General features: G+C 44.6%; 1 protein-coding gene across 3 annotated transcripts in view; it reads left to right on the top strand.

Annotated features, from left to right (window-relative positions):
* Positions 1-19,751, top strand: part of SIL1 (SIL1 nucleotide exchange factor) — a 284,915-nt gene that overhangs the window by 59,543 nt on the left and 205,621 nt on the right. Inside the window, exon 1 of one of the 3 annotated variants that reach the window (XM_006927639.5) lies at positions 9,053-9,186. The exons of 1 other annotated variant lie outside the window; for it this stretch is intronic. Coding sequence is in view for 1 of the 2 variants with exons in the window: in XM_019832833.3 (XP_019688392.1) it covers positions 9,106-9,186 (81 nt within the window). In the remaining variant the exon portion in view is untranslated. Of the gene's footprint in view, positions 1-9,052; positions 9,187-19,751 lie in introns of those variants that run through there. One more of the 3 variants, XM_019832833.3, reaches the window with a different exon arrangement.

The following is a 19,751-nucleotide window of genomic DNA, read 5'->3' as shown; positions in this document are numbered from 1 at the left end:
AGGACTGTTTTGGTTACCTGTCTAGGTAACAAACAACCTCAAATCTTAGTGGTTTAGGGGCACCTGGGTGGCTTAGTTGTTTAAGCATCCTACTTCGGCTCAGGTCATGATCTCACGGTTTTTAAGTTCGAGCCCCACTTCAGGCTCTCTGATGCCAGTGCAAAGCCTTCTTTGGATCCTCTGTCTTCCTCTTTCCCTATCTCTCCCCTATCCCTCTCCCCTGCTTGCGGCGTGCAGCAGGTGCAAGTGCTTTCTCTCTCAAAAATAAACATTAAAAAAAAAATCTTAGTGGTTTAAAACAGAGTTTGACAAAGTAGGGCCCATGTATCACTTCTAGCTCATAGCCTGTGTTTCTATAACTAGAAAACTAAGTATGTTTTTTTAAAACTTTTTTTATTAACTTTTTTTAACATTTGTTTATTTTCAAGAGACAGAGAGAGACACAGTGCGAGGGGGGAGGTGCAGAGAGAGAGGAAGACATGGAATCTGAAGGAGGCTCTAGGCTCTGAGCTGTCAGTGCAGAGCCCGACGCAGGGCTCAAACCCACCAACAGTGAGATCATGACCCGAGCTGAAGTCAGACGCCAACCGACTGAACCACCCAGGCGCCACCTTTTCACATTTTTTAAGTTTGTTTGTTTACGAGAGAGAGCTCATGCACAGGGGAGAGGCAGAGAGAAAGGAAGAGAGAGAATCCGAAGCAGGCTCCGTGCTGTCAGCAAAGAGCCCAATGTGGGACTCAGTCCCATGAACCTGAGATCATGACCTGAACTGAAATCAAGGAGTCAAATGCTCAACCGACTGAGCCATCCAGGCGCCCCTAGTTTTACATTTTTAAGGGGTTATTAAAAACAAAATAAAATAAGACAAAACAATGACAGCACCTGACAGAGATAGTACATGGTCTGCAAGGCCTAAAATATTTACTATCTGGCCCTTTATAGGAAAATTTTGCCAACTCATGGATTAAAACAACAGTCAGTTTGTTATAGCTCATGATATTACATGCCAGGAATTCTGGAATGGTTTGGTTAGATGATTCTTCTGCTCTATGTGATGGTGACCGGGACCTCTCAGTGACACTTGACTGGATGCTGGTCTGGTCTGAAAGGTCCAAGAAGGCTTCACTCAAATGTCTGGTATCTTCCCTGGGTGGCTGGAAGTCAGGGCTTAGCTGAGCCCCTCTCCCTATCCATGCTGTTTCTGTTTCAGGGTGGTTGGACTTATGGCAGAACTGCTCAGGGCTCTAAGAGACCAAAGTGGAAGCTTTCAGAGTAGGCTTAAAACTGAATAGCATCACTTCTGTACTTTATTGGTCAGAGCAATCTCGAGTCAAAGGGAGCCAGCCTAGATTCAAAGGGATGATGGGAGTGCAAAGAATTTGAGACCACTTTAATCTACTTCCAGACTAAGTCTGCTCACTTATCGTTAAATCTCTAGGTCTTAGCATAGCACCTATCACATGAACGCAATAAATTTGTTAACTAATGAACATACTGTAGGGGCGCCTGGGTGGCTCAGTCGGTTAAGCGTCCGACTTCGGCTCAGGTCATGATCTCGTGGTTCGTGAGTTCAAGCCCCGCGTCGGGCTCTGTGCTGACAGCTCAGACCCTGGAGCCTGTTTCCGATTCTGTGTCTCCCTCTCTCTCTCTGACCCTCCCCCGTTCATGCTCTGTCTCTCTCTGTCTCAAAAATAAATAAACGTTTTTTAAAAAAAATGAACATACTGTAATAGGCGGAATCTGACCTATTTGTGATATGAAAGTATTAGATTTGGAGCTAGAACAAAGGGTCTAATTGGACCCTTAGCATCATTCTATTCCACATGTTTCATTTAGGGGCATTTATGGTCCCAGCACTGTGCTACATCTCTCAGAGTATTTGAACTTCAGGTTATATCTGTATGTCAAAGGATTTCTGTGAGAATTAAAAGGCGTACATGAGAAAGCTTTATAAACTGTAAAGTTCTGTTTAATGTTGTTATTATTCTCATTGTTGCCCAGGGTGGGCAGTGGACAAGGCCAGAACCCCTAAATACCCTGCCCTGGAGGAAGGCTCCTCAACTTTTCTCCACTCTCCATCTCTTACCCCTGCCAGTTACTGAGGAGCAAACATTAGGAGAATGGAATAGGGTTCCTGTGGCTATGCAATCCATTTCTAGCCAGGGCAGATTTATTTCCCTAGAGTGGCTCTCATGATGGTTCAATTGGTCTCATAATTCCATAATGATCTTGGTGCCAATGCCTCCCACTCTGGGTGTCTCTGCAGAGGCCATGGGGAGATGGGAAGCCACACTAGCTAAACAAATAAGAATGATTAGTTGTGTGTGGCCAGCCCCTTGTCGCCTGAGCTGGCCCATTGTGTGCTCCAACATATGGAGCAATAAAGATGCTGCTGAGAAAAACCACATTCAGCTTGTCATCTTCATCCAGCTCAGATAATACAGTATACCTTCTCCAGAAGATCTCCCAAGACCCTCTGTTCCAGAGATACTCCCATACCTTTCATTTCATGTGTGTCTTATTTGTTTAAAATTTTTTTTAAATGTTTATTTATTTTTGAGATTGAGAGAGACAGAGCACAAGTGGGGGAAGGGCAGAGAGAGAGGGAGACACAGAATCCCAAGCAGGCTTCAGGCTCTGAGCTGTCAGCACAAAGCCCGATGTGGGGCTCGAACCCACAGACTGCAAGATCATGACCTGAACTGAAGTTGGACTCTTCACTGACTGAGCCACCCAGACACCCCTCATGTGTGTCTTATTTGTGACAAGAGGAGGGGTTTGTCTGCCTCTTCTTCCACCCTTTCTGCAATACCTCTTCTTCCACCCTTTCCGCAAAAGCTCATATATAGCCTGGGCATGATGTATAAGGTGTGTGTAGGTCTGGGAGTGGAATAATTAGAATACTAAGTGGGGACATAAAGCAGGATCCACATGTGTATTTGTGTGTGATTTAACTTTACCCAGCTTCTATCACCATGTATGTGTAACCAACAGGCATGGAGAAGAATAGAGAAAAGAGAAGAAGATCAATTCAGCACTTGCTGTGTCAGGCACTGTGCTGAATGCTTTACATATGTTATCTCATTTAATCTCCATAACAATTGTTGAAGGAAATACTAATATTACCTCCATGTTACAGATAAGGAAACACCACTGTAAGGTAGGTTAGGGTTAAAGCAACTTGCTTAGCTAGTGAGGAGCAGTCAAAATTTGAGCTGTCCGATGCTGAAGCCGGTTCTTAAACTGCTCCACAGTCCTGAATCCAGGCTCTCTGCTGACAGTGATATTGAATTTTTTTTAAGTTTATTTATTTTGAGAGAGACAGAGGCAGCATGAGAAGGGGAGAGGCAGAGAGGGAGAGAGAGAATCCCAAGCAGGCTCTGTGCTGCCAGTGCAGGGCCTGATGCAGAGCTTGGACCCACAAAGCTGCAAGATCGTGACCTGAGCCAAAATCAAGAGTCAGATGCTCAACCTACTGAGCCACCCAGGTGCCTCAGTGGTATTGGATTTGATGATCTAATGTTCTGAGTCATGCCACACTGCAAACCTTATTGTCCACACATGATCTCCCAAAGCTCTGGTGCTTGGGAACCTTTTTAGGGACAGCGTCAGAGGAGTTGTTCTCCCCTTATTGACTTGCTGACCCAGGACTGTGCTAGCATGTGCAGGCATGGCCAGTCACTGTACCCGTTATGCCCAGGATCCTGTAGCAGACAACATCCCTTCTGCATCTCTCTGCTTGAAGAAGCAGCCCTGGCCCTTATGTAGGGGTCGGCACAGATTGGACCAGGAGAGGGCCCATAGGCTGCCCTACAACAGCCCTGCAGTGGCCTTGTTCTTAGGGCTCTTCCAGGTGTGTGCGTGGGGGTGGGCAGAGACTGAAGTGAACTATTCCAGTCAACTTAACTCAGCCCAAATTTAGAATGTAAAGTTAAACTGTATTGGCCAGTCAGATATCTTGATGTGATGCAGACAAGAGCAAGAGGACTGGTGGTCTATGAGGAGAGATGACAGTATAGCCTGTCTTCAGACCACCTTGGTTCCAGCTCCTGTCCCTGCCTGTCTTTCTTTACATCAGCCTTTTATCATGGATCTGGGCAAAGCTGAACTGCTCTGTATGACCAAAGGGTGAGGAAGGCTTGAGGGAAAATCCTGGAGAAGGAGATGGGAACTGGCTGACTGGGTACCATGCAAGGGAAAGAAAAGATAAAAAATGATCCATGGAGGGACAGAGGTGAGACAGGGACTTGGGAGGAAAGAAGTGCTCAAAAGGGGTTTCAGGTTATCTGCTGTGGGGTGTGGGGGATTAATGTTCTCCTCTATCATCTCTATGATACCTGAAGCCATGGGTTCTTGGTGGGGAAATGGAACAGGGTGAGGGACAGCTCACACCTAGGTTATACTCCATCTGCTCCCAGTCTGGTTTCCTGATGGTCTCTGATTGATTTTCAATATACTCTATATGGTATGTTTTCATGTTTCACTAGATACATTTAATTGTGTAATTATGTAAGAAATATATTTGTGGTAAAGTCCATACCATTATGTGACAGTGTTCATGTGTATAAATGCAGAATGTTTTAATTTACGTACATGTGTAAACTTGTCTGTGTCCTGTGTTTGACTTTGGATGTGTAAGATGTGTGTACGACTGTGGGTGTTTGTGCCAGGGTGTGGGGCTTGTGGCTCTTTTCCATAGGTGGCTGCAACGATATATCCCAACCCGTGTGTTCTCTTTACAATATGTCAACTTTTCCCATAGATAGATGGTCTCTCTTTCCTTCTCCTTAAATGTGGACAGACCTCTCTGAGTCTCTCAACCAACAGAATATGGCATAAATGATGCTATGTCCCTTCTGAAGGTAGATCATTAAAGTACCAGGCACTTTTATGTTTTGTTCTCTTGGGATGCTCATTGTTGGAAACCAGCTACCAAACTGTGAGGAGGCCAAGCAGCTACTAAAAGAGGCCGCTTGTCAGTGTCCTGGCTGACAGCACCAGTTGAGGTCCCAACTGACAGCCAGGATCAACTTCCAGCCATGTGAGTGAGCATTTTGCCTTTACTGAACACAGAGTACACAGAGCAGGGTTGATTCTTCCCTGCCAAGCCCTGCCCAACCTGTTAAATAAATGATTATTGTTTTGGGATGCTTTGTTGTGCAGCAGTGGATAGCAGGAACAGGGCTGTACCTTTGCCCTGTGTGTATGTGTGTTCCTGTGGTTTGCTGCCTTTGTGGGTGCCTGCAGGCAGTGCATTTGTGTCACATGTCTGTGTACCTGAGTAGGTGTGTGCTTGAAGGTGTTTCTGGAGACAGAATCATGGTTCTGGGGTTTTGCTTCGGCCTCAGTGGGAGTTTTTTGGTGAGAACCCTTTGAAATCTTGCCTGTCTTCTAGGTCTCTTCTTTTGAGTGCTTTTCCTTTGAACCAGAGATGCCTGTTTAGCTGAGAGCAAATGCAGCTTAAATTTACTGACCTTTTCTGGCTGGAGCACCGCGGAGCTGCCAAGGCCTTCTAGCAGGTGAGAGGCTGCCATACAGAGGCCTCATATCCTTTTTGCAGGGGGCATTTTGTTATTTTTCTTTTTCTGCTAATGAGGCCTTCAGAAATGAACCAGAGACGGAGCAAAGTATAGTCACTGGGGTCCTTGAGGTCTCTTGGGGTAGAGATACCTAGAATTCTGGAGTTCCACCAAGGAAGCTGCTTATATGTGCTGAGATGTGCCCAGGTTTCAGTGTAGAGATCGTCTGGTTTCCATTCTGCCTTGGTTGCTGCCACCCACTCCATCTTTGTGCAGCCCAGAAGTGGAGGACCCTGGTTCAGATGGCCAGTTCCTTTTGGTCTCCTTGGCAGTGCCCCTCAGCTTCTTGCTTCTTCCATGTTGGCAGCTCTATTCAGCTTGCCTGGGAACACTGAGAGCTCTGGCTTCATTCACATCCCTGCCCTTGACTGACTTTCAGGACCTCTAAAGTGCTGTTGTCCAAAAGAGCTTTCTGTGATGACAGAAATGTTCTATAATCCATGCTGTCTGATACAGTTGACATTATTCACATGTGGTTCTTGAGCACTTGAAAAGAGGCTAGTGTGATTCAGGAACTGAGTTTTAAATTTTATTTCATTTTAATTAATTTAAACCTAAATACTGCATGTGACTGTTGGCTATCATATTGGGCAGCACAGATCTGATGAGTTCAAAGAGTTTTGCTGTATCTGTAAAATGGGAATAAAATTTGCCCTATCTGTCTCACAGAGCTGTCTGGAGCAAACAAGATGACGAATGGGGAAGAGTTTTACTCACATAAGGGATTTGGAAACAAAGACAGCCGTGTGAACTGAGTGGGCCTATTCTTTTTTTTTTTTTTTAATGTTTATTTACCTTTGAGAGACAGAGAGAGTGAGAGCAGGGGAGGGGCAGAGAGAGAGGGAGACACAGAACCCGAAGCAGGCTCCAGGCTCCGGCACGAATTGCGAGATCATGACCTGAGCCAAAGTGGGACACTCAATGGACTGAGCCACCCAGGTGCCCCTAAATGGGCCAATTCTTATAGTTCTGTTAATATTTCTGTTTTATAGTCCTTGTTGGACTGTGTTGATTTGATCTGTTTACATTTCTGTATCTCTCATCTAACCCTGAGCTCTTTAAGGGTAAGAACCCAGTGGTACTATTTCACAGCTGTATCCCCATAGCCAACAGCTGGCATGTAGTTTGGTACTCATGTTCAAGTGAATAAAATGTCTGGAGTCCAGGAAGGATTTCTGGCAGAAGGATTTAAAGTGTATGGTGAAAGCTGAGGGGGAGGAGTGCAGAGAGGAAGAGGAAGCAGGGCAGGACAATTTGATGATGAGACAGAGCTGGGGCTCTTGCTCCCCATGCTCAGTATTCTAGGCCAATCCAGAGGGAGCAGGGAGCCAATTCCTGCTGCCAGAAATGCTTTCACACACTGGGTATCAGGTTTGTGGGAGCTTAATTGAGAAAGGCTGATGAGAGGAGAAATGATCTACTCAACACATTTTCCTTATTGAGGAAGGCTAATTGATCATCTAAATCTCTTGCCTAGCAGGGCTCTGGGTATGCCACAGCAGGGCTGTGGTTTCCTTTGATTGGTGGTGGTCAGGTTGAAGGTAATTTCTCAGGCTCTGTACTCTTGCAAGCTTTTGCTCTTCGGGGGAGTGGAAGAGGGATCTTGGAAGCTCTCCAATAGAGCTGCAAGAAGAGGTGGCTTTTTGTTTGTCATTTACTTATTTAAAAGAAAAATTTAAACTTATTTCTGCTCAATTCCAAGAGTAATACATGGAAACAGAGAAGAGATTTCTGTGATCCCACCACCCACCATCCCACCATCCCTGGACCTCAAACTTCCCACCTTTACAGTGGTTCTTCTTGTTTGGGGGCCATGAAAGTAGGGGCTGTTTAGGGCCAGTCCTGCACACTGATTTTAGCAGCTGAGAAGACTTGAGATCTAGAGCTAATTCTCCTGGGAAGGAGGTTCTCAGGTCTTTTCAACGTTTTGAGGCCTGGGGAGATTCAGAATTTCTCTTTCCCCTACACATCAACTGATTAGAGCTGTCCCAAGAAGGCAGCCAGGTTCCTATGAGTGTTGGCAGCTCTGTGTCCAGCTGGACTGTTTTCTTGGCCCATGCATTTATTTATTCATTCTATAAGATTTGAGCTTATTCTATTTATAAGCATAATACTCTGGTAGCACTTTATTAGTATCTTTTTATAACATGTGTCAGGCTTGATTGTACTTTATATGTTCATTCTGTAATTTATCACTGATGTAATAGATATTTGTTGAACGTTTATTATTTATCCTCATGCTACTAGGAAGTGACACAAGCTAGAATTATTGCTGGGCTACTCTTGCTAGCCTCTTGGGTGTTCCATGGAAAAAGTGAACTGTTCTCTGTCCTTTCCCACTCAGTCCTAGGGAAGTGTCCTATGTAGACCTTTCTTAAAAACTGACACTACCCACTCCACTATTGCCCAGAGGCTTGTTCTCCTTCCCCAGGCAAACCGAAGTTTGCTCATGGGTGCGATTTCCCATCTGTTTGAAGTAAACATAATCAAGAAAGTCTATTAACTGCTAGAAGCCCACATTATACCTCAAAAATGTCAGAAAAAAACCCACAAACTTGAGACAGGTGGATTGCTCTTGGGGAATACCTGTTCGGGGGAAGTCACTGCTTGTTTGGATTGTACTTTTCTCCACTCATGATTGACCAGGAATCACTGTGTCTGGACTCTCAGGGCCTGAGGGAGGGCTCCATTTTACTAAGCAGGTTAAACTACTCTGGTCAAGGGGAAGGTCTTATGGAAAAAGAACAGGACTTTGGGAGGCACTCAAATCTGGCTTACATTCCCAGTTCTACCACTTCCTGACTATATGACTTTCTACAAGTTCTTCAACTTCTTTGAGCCTTAGCTTCCCCACCTATAAAAAACGGATGGCTGTTCTGATCTCTGGAAGTTTTGAAAAAAAAAAAAAAAATATATATATATATATATATATGCAACACCTGGCACATGTAAGATATTCAGTGCTCTAGCAGCATTTGAGCTGTAGGGTACTTTGAAAATAATTGGTCGTTTTTAACTCACACAATACATAAGCATATAAAGTAGACGACTTATAGGTGACCTCTCTGCACGAATTTTCAAAGGACTATTTACAGCTTAAGAGTCTCGGATTTATCTATGCCACACTGAGTGGCAACAGCTTAATTTATTTCTACTTCTCATGCCTGCTCGTTTCCTTCTGATATTTCTTCCGCTAGAAAGAAATTACAGCATTGGAAAATCAGAAATGAAACTTCGAAGTCCCATTTTGGTCTAGCTTGGAAGCAAAATCAGCCCCGCGGCGATCTCCTTCAGATGTCTCACGCTGGCGGAGGGTTACAGCTGAAAAGCCGACTCATCACGTGTGCGTTAGTGGGCGGGACTTAACAGAAGCGGGGGAGAGAGAGGCGGGGCTTAAGAGCTACCAGAGCCGGAAAGAAAGGGAGGCGGCCGCTCGTCGTCCTGGAAGGCAGCAATTGGGTGAGGTGGGAAGTGACGTAATAAGTGCGCGCTCACAGATTCAGAAGGTCGCCGCGGCGTCTGCGCATGGGGAGCTGGTTGCCGCTGCAGCCGCCTGGAATTGTGGGGGTTGTGTCTGCCCCTCGGCTGCCGGGCGGGAAGCCGAAGGTAGGGGCGGTGAGGGCCACCCGGCCCTGGAGCTGCGCGGGGGGCTCAGGGCGCTGTCCGAGCCTCCTCCCACCAGCGACCCCGGCGCCTTCCCAGCACTGTTGCGGGGTCCCTACACATCCCCTCCCTGTCCCCGTCACACGCACATCTCGTCCCTCCCAAACGGGACGTCCAAGTGGGCCCTGGCCTCAGCCTAGGAGTTGCCTTCCCTACCTTTTGTGCTCAGAGAGTTTCCAGTAATTCTTATTAAGTGCCAGATGAGGCGGTGGGGATTCCGAGATTAGCTCTTGATTCTGCATCTGTTCCCTTTCTCCCACCCTCAGTTTCTGCATTTAACTGCTCCTCTGTTGAAATTCTGGTTCTTGGCAGAGGCCAAGAATTCACCATATGGAATTGCCCTCTACTCGCGTCGTGTTTCCACTCCTATCTTGTGTTTTCCTTTTTCCTGGTAGGTTGAAGACTTGCCTTTGAAGTACAGGTTACAGACTTTGTTGTTTTTCAAATCAACTAAGAAGTTGTGTACATCCCTGGGCTTTAGTCACTGATTTCATTTAAAGTGGAGCATGGGCACCTTCAGTGCTTCTCCGGCGTTTCTGATTCACGTGGTCCTGAAATCCTTGCCTTGAGATTCTCCGCTTCAGAAGACTGGAGGGAATCCACTGACATTTGAGCCCCTGAAATGGGGTTCTGGCGGGGAAAGAACAGGAGTCAGGAAATGCCTGGCACCAGAGAGGCCAGTGTGGGGTTTCTTTTCACAGAAGCTAGAGGACCCGTTGATGCTGCACACACACACACACACACACACACACACACACACACACACACACAAACACACCCCACCGGTATGTGGTCAGTTGGATTCAAACCCATCTGGCTTTCTGACCTCAATAAAACAAAACCACAAACTGCTTTGGAGGATTAACCCAGAGTGGGTAGGCAGAGGAACGAATCCTCCAGGTTTGCTAACAAAAGAAAGTGATGTGTTTGTAAACACTAAGAGTGTTTGGACAGTGTGAAAGATGTTTTGGTATATATTGGTGTGTCTTTTTACCTCTCACAGCACCCAAACTTTATTTTCTGATGAAAATATAGCCACATTTGGGGATTGGATAGGATTTTGATAGCTGGGGTAGGAGGATATTAGGTTTGATGTTTGTGTAATATGGATCAGTTGAGAACATGGCCCTTAGGTTTTTAAGAGGGTGTTGCCACGTCGGGTTTATTTTGGCTTTTCTTTGGGTTATTTAATGAATTTAATATGCTAATTGATATATGTGTTGTTATGATGAAATTGGCTACAGAAAAGGCTTATTGCCCCCATTTTACAGATGGTGGGAATGGGGGATGTATTAGTACAGCTGTGGTAACCCAGAATGAAAAGTTGTCTTGTTCTTGGATTCCTGCTTTCTTTGCCTTCCCTGATGTCTTTGAAGGCTATTTATTACTCAGTTCTCTACAGAGGACAACTTTGAGCCCTGGTGTGTTTCACTGACACACAAAATCTAATTAAGCAAAACTGAAAAGCAACAAAATGGGTTTTGTAACAAACATGCTAGCACTTCTTGAGTGTTGTTTTCCTTTAGAGTGGTATATGTATATCACTTAAGTGATGTCGCTGTCCAAAGCCGTTTTGAAAATCCACATCTGAAATAGTCTTCAGAGACATTTTTGAACTATGTTAGCGATCAACTTCATTAATACATAATACTATACTTTTTTTTTTTTTTAACCCCAAATGGTATGGTTAAGCAACCTTGTTAGCTAGCTTGTCTTCAGATGAGTAAACAGTTCTTTTGAAGTGGACATAATACATTTTTGGTGTGTGGTGAACATTAGTTTTGAATCTGAGTCTATCACTTATTAGCCATATGACCTTGGACAAGTCACCTCTTAGGCTCAGTTTTCCACTGCCTAAAAATGGGAATCTTGGAGCACCTGGCTGGCTCAGTTGGTGGAGCATCCGACTCATCTTGGGGCTGTGAGTTCAAGCCCCATGTTGTGTGTAGAGATTACTGTACTTAAAGGTAAAATCCTTTTTTTTTTTTTTTTTTAAATTTTTTTTTCAACGTTTATTTATTTTTGGGACAGAGAGAGACAGAGCATGAACGGGGGAGGGTCAGAGAGTGAGGGAGACACAGAATCGGAAACAGGCTCCAGGCTCTGAGCCATCAGCCCAGAGCCCGACGCGGGGCTCGAACTCACGGACCGCGAGATCGTGACCTGGCTGAAGTCGGACGCTTAACCGACTGCGCCACCCACGCGCCCCCAAAGGTAAAATCCTTTAAAAAAATGCAGATACTTACTTGGAAGAGTGATTAAATGAATGGAACACATTAAAGACCTAGAAATACAATAAATATTTATGCCATCAAAGATTGAAGATTTGCTATTAATGAGAATATTTTTTGAAAAATGAGTCTCTAAAGGCATGTTGTACCTTTTTCCAAATAGGTATATGCCTTCCAGTTTTCTGTTCATTATCTTTGTGGATTCATGCTCTGACCTCATCCTACTTCTTGTCTTCTTTTTCATTCATTTTCTGTCCTTTCCCAAGTGAGTCAAGTTGTGCTGCAGAGGCTGTCTGCCAGTCTCTTGGAGTAAGGCTCTTTTCAGGAGAGCTAATCTGACCATTCTTACAATGCTAGCCCCTTGGTCATGTGTTCCTGGGGATTTTTCTCTGGGGCCTCAGCTGGCTCTTAGACCACGCTCTGTAGCACAGGCATCTCTAACTCCTGGATTTGGTGTCAATTTGGAGACCTGTCCTTGTGAGGCTAATCTTTTCTCTTTCTGAACAAGGATGAATACTTTATTCTTCTCTGAGTTAGCCTTAAGCTGGAGGCCTTAGTTTTTCACAACATAGAGCTTCTTGTTTTAAGTACATGTGGTCTAAAGGGGCAGTATCCTACCATTTTCTTCATTTTCTCTCACCAAGGGCTTCACTGCTGGGTAGAGGAGGAGGAGAATAGCCCCTTGCCATTCAGGTGGGCTTTGGGTAATCCCTGATTCCTAGCATCAACAGTAATTGAGTTTGAGATAAAAACCTTGTAAAAGATAGAAGCTGCTCAGGACACATGTGAAGAATCTCCCAGAATTTTACTGACTTAGGGAGGGCTTACACCTGGCATTCATTTTTGTGCTGTTTTCCACCTTGGAGACAGAATCCAGGAGCAAAAGAATTATGTTCAGCTCAAACTTGTAGTTCCTTCGGGTTCCACCAGGCAGCACATGGAGAATGGTGTGATTGTGTTGGTTGGCTAAGTCTGTCATCGTTCTGCTTACAGTGCCCTTGATTTTGGTGTTTTAGGCATGGAGAAGCTTCTTAGTTACGGACTGCTGTAACAGAACACCATAGACTGGGTGCTTAAACAGCAAACATTTATTTCTAGAGATTGGACCTGTGAGATCATGGTGCCAGCATGGTCAGGTTCTTAAAGGAACTGGGTCAGCTCTTCAGACATCTAATGAAGTGATTGTCAACCTTTTGTTCATTATCACCTTTTGAGACACCCCTCTCCATTTGTCCCCCCGTCCCTGCCGCCCCCTGTGAAATTTTAATACCACCGATACTCTATGTATCCGTTTATGTACTGTGGCCCTTTGGAGTACCATAAACTTAAAATATCTAAGATTTTTCTAACCCAAGAATCAATCCCCCCCACCTTGCAGTGGGGTGATACTGTCTTCATTGAAAATACATGGTCTAAAACAGCCACCAAGGCATGTTTTATATCTAGAAGACCAGCTATTACCACACCAACACCAGACTAGTGAAAGGGGGAAAACTTTATTTTTACTTGTTAAAAAAAAAATTTTTTTTTAAATATGTATTTTTGAGAGAGAGAGATAGAGACAGAGTGCTAGCAGGGGAGGGGCAGAGAGAGAGGGAAACACAGAATCTGAAACAGGCTCCAGGTTCCGAGTTGTCCGCACGGAGCCTGACGTGGGGCTCGAACTTAGGAACCATGAGATCATGACCTGAGCCAAAGTCGGATGCTCAACTGACTGAGCCACCCAGGAGCCCCAGGGGAGAACTTTATCTCATGCATACTTGATATCAGCCTTATAAAATCGTTGGTGTTACCCCATTTTACAGATGAAGTGATAAGTTCAGTGAGGTTAAATAATGTGACCAAGGTCAAAAAGTTTGTTGACCTTAAAACCCAGTTTGACTCCAAAGTGATTTCTGTTGTTGAGTGCTATCCTCCTCTCACCAGGAGTCTGTTGTCATCAGCAGGACATTTGACCATTCACCTTCTTTTCACAAGGGTCTCCTAGGTGCCAGGCCCAATTCAAGATGTTGAGGACACTAAAGTGGGAAAGAGATCCTGCTATTGAAGAGCTCGCTGAGTTTTCCAGCATGGGATGCTTTAGGGCTAGTGTCCCTGTCACCTAGTCTGATTTTACTTCTTGTGAGATGGCTGGCAATAGCTAAGGGCTTTCATGGAAAGATTTGAGCTAGTTGGCCTTTAGGAGGGTCTAAGCTGTGAATATGTCCCTCCTAGTTCCATCTGCCAGCCAGGTGAGCTGTTTCTAATCGCTGAGGCTGTTGCATAAAGTCTGTAGCAGGCTCAGGAAACTCCTTGGCCATTAGATGCTTGTAAACATGAGGATTAGTAAGAATCTGATTTCTATTTTTCTTACTGCTATTCCTAATAATTCAGAGCAGAAGTTGTTTTGTCCCTTTCTGAAATTATTCCGTATTGTCTGGTTCAAAACCTAATGCTGTTGAGAGAATTGGAGAAGAAATGGAATATGTGTGGAGGTGGAAGGAGGAATAATTTTTCCTGGACTTCTCTAAAGGGGCTGGAATTACTCTTTACTGTTATTCTTTTCCTCCAAATCTTGGGACTTTTGAGGTGTTCCATTTACCATCTGTTTCTCTGATGCCTCCTTGGCCTTCTTTTTTCACAGCTGTGTCTGCTGTGTTGGCTCACATGTTCCTGTACCAGAAGTTGGAGCCTTTGGGTAGTGTCTGATGTTTAGCCCATGTCACAGTCCTATCCACAGAAAAATGGGAAGGGGTATGTTTCTGAGGTCTGCTTGCTGGCTGTGTCTTGACTGAGGGTGTGGGTGTGCCTTTTCATTACCTGTTATCATTCCGGGCAGAGGAATATCATACCAGTGAACTGATCCATGTCCTGCTACTTGCCTTTTTGCAATAGTGTGCCTCTTCTGTCTTAGGACAGGAAGGAGTTATAGAAACTGAAAGAAGAATCACAGATGCCTCTCTTAAGTCATGTGAGGAAGGCTCATACCAGTGGACTTTTAAATGGGCATGTCTTTATGTCTGTATATAGTTTCATGCTTTTGCCTCTCTCTTTTCTGTGAGGCTCCCAAGGGGAGTCAGCAGCCATCTGACCAAAGGGGTCAGTAGCCATCTGACCATACTCAAGAAAACTAGCAGGCTTCAGTTTAATGGAAGTAACATAAAGTAGGACAGTTGATACAGACAACATTGATTGGCCACACTTTGAATCCAGTGGGTAGTAGACATTGGAAACTTAAGGGGCAAGCTCCTAAGCAAGGTATTTAAGGTTGATTTTTTTGACTCTCCCCATCCCTAGTCATGGGGAAGTGGGTTTGATTGTATTCCTGAAGCACAGTCTCTGTCCTTGGGCCCAGCTGCTCAAGTCTGAAATCATGGTATTTATGGTTTGCAAGAGATCATTCTAGGGGTCTTTATATCAATTTTATTGGAAACATCAGGGCTGGGTCTGTTTCAGATCCAAGGAATGACTGTTTGTGGTTAGGTGAGTGAAGAGTCAGTAGATAGCCTTCAGGTTCTGTCATCTTCCAGTGGTTGAGTTTTGGATTTGGTGACTTCTTGCTTTACTGATGACAAAATTGAACTCCAGCGAAGTGAAATGGGCTATATACCTTTTTTAGAACCATCAGGATATTACTGGCAGAGCTGAGACTCAAGCCAGAGGGTTCACAGAGGGTGGCCATAGAAGTTGTTAACATTATTTAAAGCCTTATAAAGATGCAAGATGCTGTTGCAGTTAAAAAATCTCCAGGGAGGGGAAAAAAGTCTCCAAAGAAGGAGAAGGCCCCACCTCCACTGACTGCTTTATTCCTTATCTTAGAACCCTCACTGGTGAGGTTTTTGGCTGTCATGCTGATTTCTTTCCCATTCATGTTCAAGTGAGTTTCCTGTTGATCTTACCCCAGAGGAAATAGATATGAAGTTTCCCCCTATTTTAGAAACAAAGAAAAAGTGCTCAGGCCAGGCTGTTCTGAGTGTGTTCTGTAAAGAATGGGGCCAGTGCACCAGTGGACCTTATCTGGTGATCCAAGAAAATCTGTGATACATCACTAAAAAAGAGTGAGGGAATGAATGGTATGTCAGAGAGGTTTAAAAAATTCTGGAATCCGCTCACTTGGTTTCATACTCTGCTGTTTACTTACTAGCTGTCAGATCATGGACAAGTTACTTATTTTCTCTAAACCTTAATTTCATGATCTGTAGAATGGGAATAGTAATAGCTACTCTTGAAGCTGTCTTGAGGATTGAGAGAATACGAATGGAAAGTGCTTCCTCTCTGTATTTTCAGTCATGTCAACAACTGTAGTTTCTATTTCTTGACCCAAGACTTGGTTATAGGATAAGTTGGGTTGACCAAGCGAGTATTATCTTAACCATCACATCATTGTCTGTCTCCTTTGTTGGTTGATTATTCATATCATTAGTCACAGCTAGCTCGTGCTGAATAACTAGAAGTCATGAATAGCAGGGAACTTTGAAGCGTCTCTGCCATCTTCTTTCTTACTTGGCTTAGTTCTCACCTTTCTGGTGCTGTCTTTAATTGGCTGCCCTGGCTAGTGGGCCTTGTTTCCTGGCCATTGTCTGACATGGGGATGTAATGGAGCAGGGCTGGCTGTCCAGAGTCTGCCTGGGGCCCTCTGACAGTATGTTTTCCTCGTCTCTTGCCTTCTCTTCAGCCAGACATGAAGCAATTAGCTTGTTACGGGAACTTTGACTTCTGTCACAGCTTTTTTTCTGATTTGTATGCCCATTTCTGGTCCTTGTGCAAGGTCAGGGAGGCACAGTCAAATACACTCACTTGGATTTTGTGTTCAAGTTGACTCTCTTTGAGATTGACAACTAGTTCAGTGTAGCAGTAGGGGTGCGAGTGGGGAAAAAGCCCTTGAAGCTACTACCCGTTTTTATATTGATCTTAAGCTGATTTTTAAACAAAACCTGAGTACCATAATTGTAGATTGTGCCTTACATCTCTGAATGAAACAAATAGGGTAAAACCTTATTATTTGTGGGGAAGACTGTTCTGAATTGGTGGAAAAAAAAAAAAAAGAAAAGAAAACAACTGAGGAGTCTTTTCAGAGAAATGCTATTGTCTTAGATTTTTTGGCAAGCCTCTGCAGTATCTTTCTGATGTAGTCTTATTGCTTCCCTTGTTTTCCTGCTTCTGAGTTCTTATGGGAGCCTCCTTCTATACCCTATATGGAATGTTCCTCTAGGACATTGTGTACCACTGCCCTTTGCAGTCTTCCTAAATGTAGTCCTGATTGGAGAAGAGTCTTTCTAAAAAGCCGTCAGTGGCACCCCCTGGCTGCTGCTGAATAAATTCCAAATATGTTAGTTGTCCTGATGTTCTGTGCCTATCACGGTGTATCCTTGTCCTACCACTTTAATTATGTTCTCCATTGTTACCCACATGTACCCTTTGCTCTTGATAAACTGGTCCACGTGATCCTCTAAACATGACTCCTGTTAGTGTCTCAGCCAGTGCTTTTGCCCAGAGTCCCCTCTCCTTAGTTTCCTACTTAAGCTTCACAGCTGCCTTCTTCAGTGAGTCTTGTGTCATACCTCATCTGTATCCCCATAGCAACACTTTGATTATAGAATTTAGCATACTTTATCCTGGTTAGTTATTTTGTCTCTTATTTAATATGAGCTTCTCAAGGATATGGCCTGTGCTTATTTTATATCTCCAGCATAATGCTGAGTATAACATGGACACCAGTAAATGCTAGTTGAATGAAGGGATATATGAAAGCTGAGAAATGGTACCAGTCATGTTCAGTTCCCAACTCTTTGCTGAGGCATTCCTTGAACACTAGTCACAGTGAGTCTGGCATGCTCAACTCCCAGAGCCTTTTGTGTAAGTCTTACCTTCCCACCAGGGTTAGAAATTCCCAGAGCTGGGGGTGGAGGGTGGGGGCAGAAAACGCATTCCTCATTCCTCTTTGTGTACCAGCCCCCAGCACAGTTCCTGGCATGTAGAGTGTGTTTCCTAAGTACTTGTGAATGAGAGAGTCCTGCTCTTTGTCAGCTGATGTGCCTACCAATTTATCAGCCTCCCGTGTTGGTCACTGGTCAGGGGTCTCCAACTCAAAGGTGTTTTCAGGGCCAGGTAGGGAACAGTCGGTGTGAGCAACATGGAACGGTGTGCCTGTGTCAAACTGGAGTGTTCATGTGTTCATGGGGAGCAGCTGCTACTCAGCCTGTTGTCATGAGTGAGTGTGGCTCTAGTGTCATCATCTCCTATTACAAGAGAAGCCAAAAGTCCAGATTTTTATATGAAATCCCCAGGGAATACCAGAGTACATATCTGGTCCAGATTTGACATCGAGGCTACCCATTTGTGACATATTTAAATTCCTTACAGAAGAAGAAAGGGAGCAGAAGATAGAACCTGAAAGCTTTTGAGGGAGTTTTGTTGAAAGCCTAACTTTGGTTAAGGGTGTCTTGTAATTTTCTGTGGGTAGTCACTTAGTCTTTTGAGTCAAGTCTTTCAGAGACCACCTGTGTTTTGCTTCATCCTCCCTTGCATTCTTTTTTTTTTTTTTTTTTTAACGTTTATTTATTTTTGAGACAGAGAGAGACAGAGCATGAACGGGGGAGGGTCAGAGAGAGGGAGACACAGAATCCGAAACAGGCTCCAGGCCCTGAGCTGTCAGCACAGAGCTTGACGCGGGGCTCGAACTCACGGACCGCGAGATCATGAGCTGAGCCGAAGTCGGCTGCTTAACTGACTGAGCCACCCAGGCGCCCCTCTTGCATTCTGTCCCTAGAAAGACGATGACCTAGAGACTTGTATGATTTTTGCCCTATTGCCTGGCCTCTGCCGAGGCAAGTTTGATGGTTGTTCTTGTTTTTGTCTCCTGCTAAGGGCCTGGTGGTCAGCCTGATATAACGTCCCAGGGATCATTCCTGTTAATGGCTTCTCTGAGGAGGAGTTCTGGGTGAACTGGCATACGTGAAAGGGAAGTATATTGTACAGAATTATTGCCTAGATGTGGTTGGCCAGGGGGCAAAGTAGCATAAGAGCCAGGAGGAAATCTGTACCTTCGTGGAGGCTTTTGCAAGGCAATATCTTACCCTCTGGCTGCCCTGTTCTTTTCATAGTCCCTAAGGGCCTCTGGCATAGCCTAGTTGCTTGGCAAACTTAGGTTTTAGTCCTGGAAGTGTTGCCACCAGTGGTATCTCCATCTGAGACTGAAGCAAGCTGATTGATTACCTCTGGAAGAATACATGAGAAACTGAAGAGTGGTTGTCTTTGGTGAGGGGCCCTGGGTGGCTGGGGAGTGGGGGAGGAGGGAGACTTATTTTTCACTGTATACAAGATTTGTGCATATATTGTTAGTTTTTTGTTTTTTGTTTTCATTTTGGTTTTTTTTTTTTTTTTTTGAGAGAGCAAGAAAGCGTGTGCGTGTGGGAAGGGCAGAGGGAGAGAGAGAGGGAGAGAATCATAAGCAGGCTTCATGCTCAGTGAGGAGCCCTATGTGGGGCTTGATCTCATGACCATGAAATCATGACCTGAGCTGAAATCAAGAGTCTGGATGCTTAGCTAACTGAGCCTCCCAGAAGTCTCTGTTAGTATTTTTTCAAATATCACTGGAGAGACCCAGGTATGGCCTCCTCTTAACATTTCACTCTGCCCTCACTGTGTGCTCTCTGTAAACACCTAGAACCAGTTACTGTAGACTGTCCCTTGGAGGTGACAGCCTTGTTTCTTTGTTTCACAGAAGTGTCTTAGGCTTTCTCTACCAGAAGTCTTGGGAATAACAGTCAGGCTTCACATATGTTCATGTTTTTAAAGGGCTTTCAAATATGTTTTTTTTTTTTTTTAAAGTTTATTATTTCTGTGAGAGAGAGAATGTGTGCACATGCAAACGGGGGAGGGGTAGAGAGAGAGGGGGAGACACCAAATTTGAAGCAGGCTCCAGGCTCTGAGCTGTCAGCACAGAGCCTGAGGTGGGGCTCAAACTCCTGAACCTCAAGTTGATGACCTGAGGGGGAGTCAGATGCTTAACTGACTGAGACACCTAGGCGCCCCAGGGCTTTCAAATATCTTATCTGATTCTTACAACATCCCCATTTTGTAGAGGTGAAAAATTGAGGTTTGGAGAGTCTAAATTACTTACTGAGGGTCATACAGCTTGTCAGGGTAGGGCTGTGACTAATCCAGGTAGCCTTACTTCATGTTCCTACCCCTTGCTTTTAGATCTTAATGTCAGTGAGGTAGTCTTCCTTTTTGGAATTCTCTTAGAGGTTTCCAGAGCTGTTTCATTTGGGGCCTTCTCCCTTAGGACTCTCTGGA

The sequence above is a fragment of the Felis catus genome, chromosome A1 (assembly GCF_018350175.1).
Source record: "Felis catus isolate Fca126 chromosome A1, F.catus_Fca126_mat1.0, whole genome shotgun sequence".
NCBI lineage: Eukaryota > Metazoa > Chordata > Mammalia > Carnivora > Felidae > Felis > Felis catus.
Note: the sequence above shows the minus strand (reverse complement) of the source record. Positions and strands in the feature narration are given on the sequence as shown.